At 55.5% G+C, this 895-nt stretch overlaps 1 protein-coding gene across 1 annotated transcript in view; it reads right to left on the minus strand.

Annotated features, from left to right (window-relative positions):
• Positions 1–464, minus strand: part of LOC104395726 (LIM homeobox transcription factor 1-alpha-like) — a gene marked incomplete at its 5' end in the record, with an annotated part of 4,430 nt that extends 3,966 nt beyond the window's left edge. The window contains one exon of the mRNA XM_010005455.1: positions 232–464. Within this exon, the coding sequence (XP_010003757.1) occupies positions 232–464 (233 nt within the window). The remainder of the gene's footprint in view (positions 1–231) is intronic.
• Positions 465–895: the final 431 nt, after the last annotated feature.

Consider the following 895-nt stretch of genomic DNA (forward strand, 5'->3'; position numbering starts at 1 on the left):
TGAGAGAGGCTGTGGATTCTCCTGCTCTGGAGACATTGCCAGCCTTGCTGGTTCCTGTGGGATCTGCTGGAGGTGACCCTGCTCTCCAGGGGTTGGCACTGGCTGATCTTTCAGGAACCCTTCCCACCCTGATGACTCTACCTCCACCCTCTGAATCCTTCCCTACAATGAATTAACGACTGGGTACCTGCCCTCTACAAGGTCCCCCTTGGTTCTCCACCCTCAGCTCACCAGACTCAGTGGGTGCTGGGCTGATGGAGCTTAGCATCTCCTTCTCCTTCTCGTAGTCACTTCGGCAGAGCAGCTGCCCCTCCTTGAGGACAAACTCATCTCCTCGCTGCAGGCGCCGCTCGCACTCGCAGCAGGAGAAGCACTGGACGTGGTAAACGTTCTCCAGGACCCTCATGATCAGCTCAGAGGGAGCAATGGCCTTCAGGCAGCTGCTGCACTTAGTCTGGAACAGCCTGCAAAGAAGGTCCTGGTGGTTAAACACAGAATGGCTGAGTTGGTCTGGTTGGAGAGGACTTCCAAGGTCTGCCAGGCCAAACGTAACCCAACTCTACCAACCATAACCCAACTCTACCAACCACCAACCCAATGCTTGCAGAGATTAGGCACCTATAACCATCCCTGGAAGTGTCCAGGGGCAGGTTGGATGGGGCTTGGAGCAACCTGGGCTGCTGGGAGGTGGCCCTGCCCATCGTAGGGTTGGATCTAGATGATCTTTGGGGTCCCTTCCCACCCAAACCAGTCTGGGATTCTGGGATAACCACCCCCCAAATCCTTCCCACCCCATAACTTGGATCTAGATGCTTTTTAAAGTTCCTCCAACCCCTTCCATGATTCTTTGACCCCTCCAGGAGTCTCCCCAGGAGCTCAAAGCCTGGTTTCCTCC

Source organism: Chaetura pelagica, unplaced genomic scaffold, assembly GCF_000747805.2.
Source record: "Chaetura pelagica isolate M959 unplaced genomic scaffold, ChaPel_1.0 scaffold389, whole genome shotgun sequence".
In the NCBI taxonomy this organism is placed as follows: domain Eukaryota; kingdom Metazoa; phylum Chordata; class Aves; order Apodiformes; family Apodidae; genus Chaetura; species Chaetura pelagica.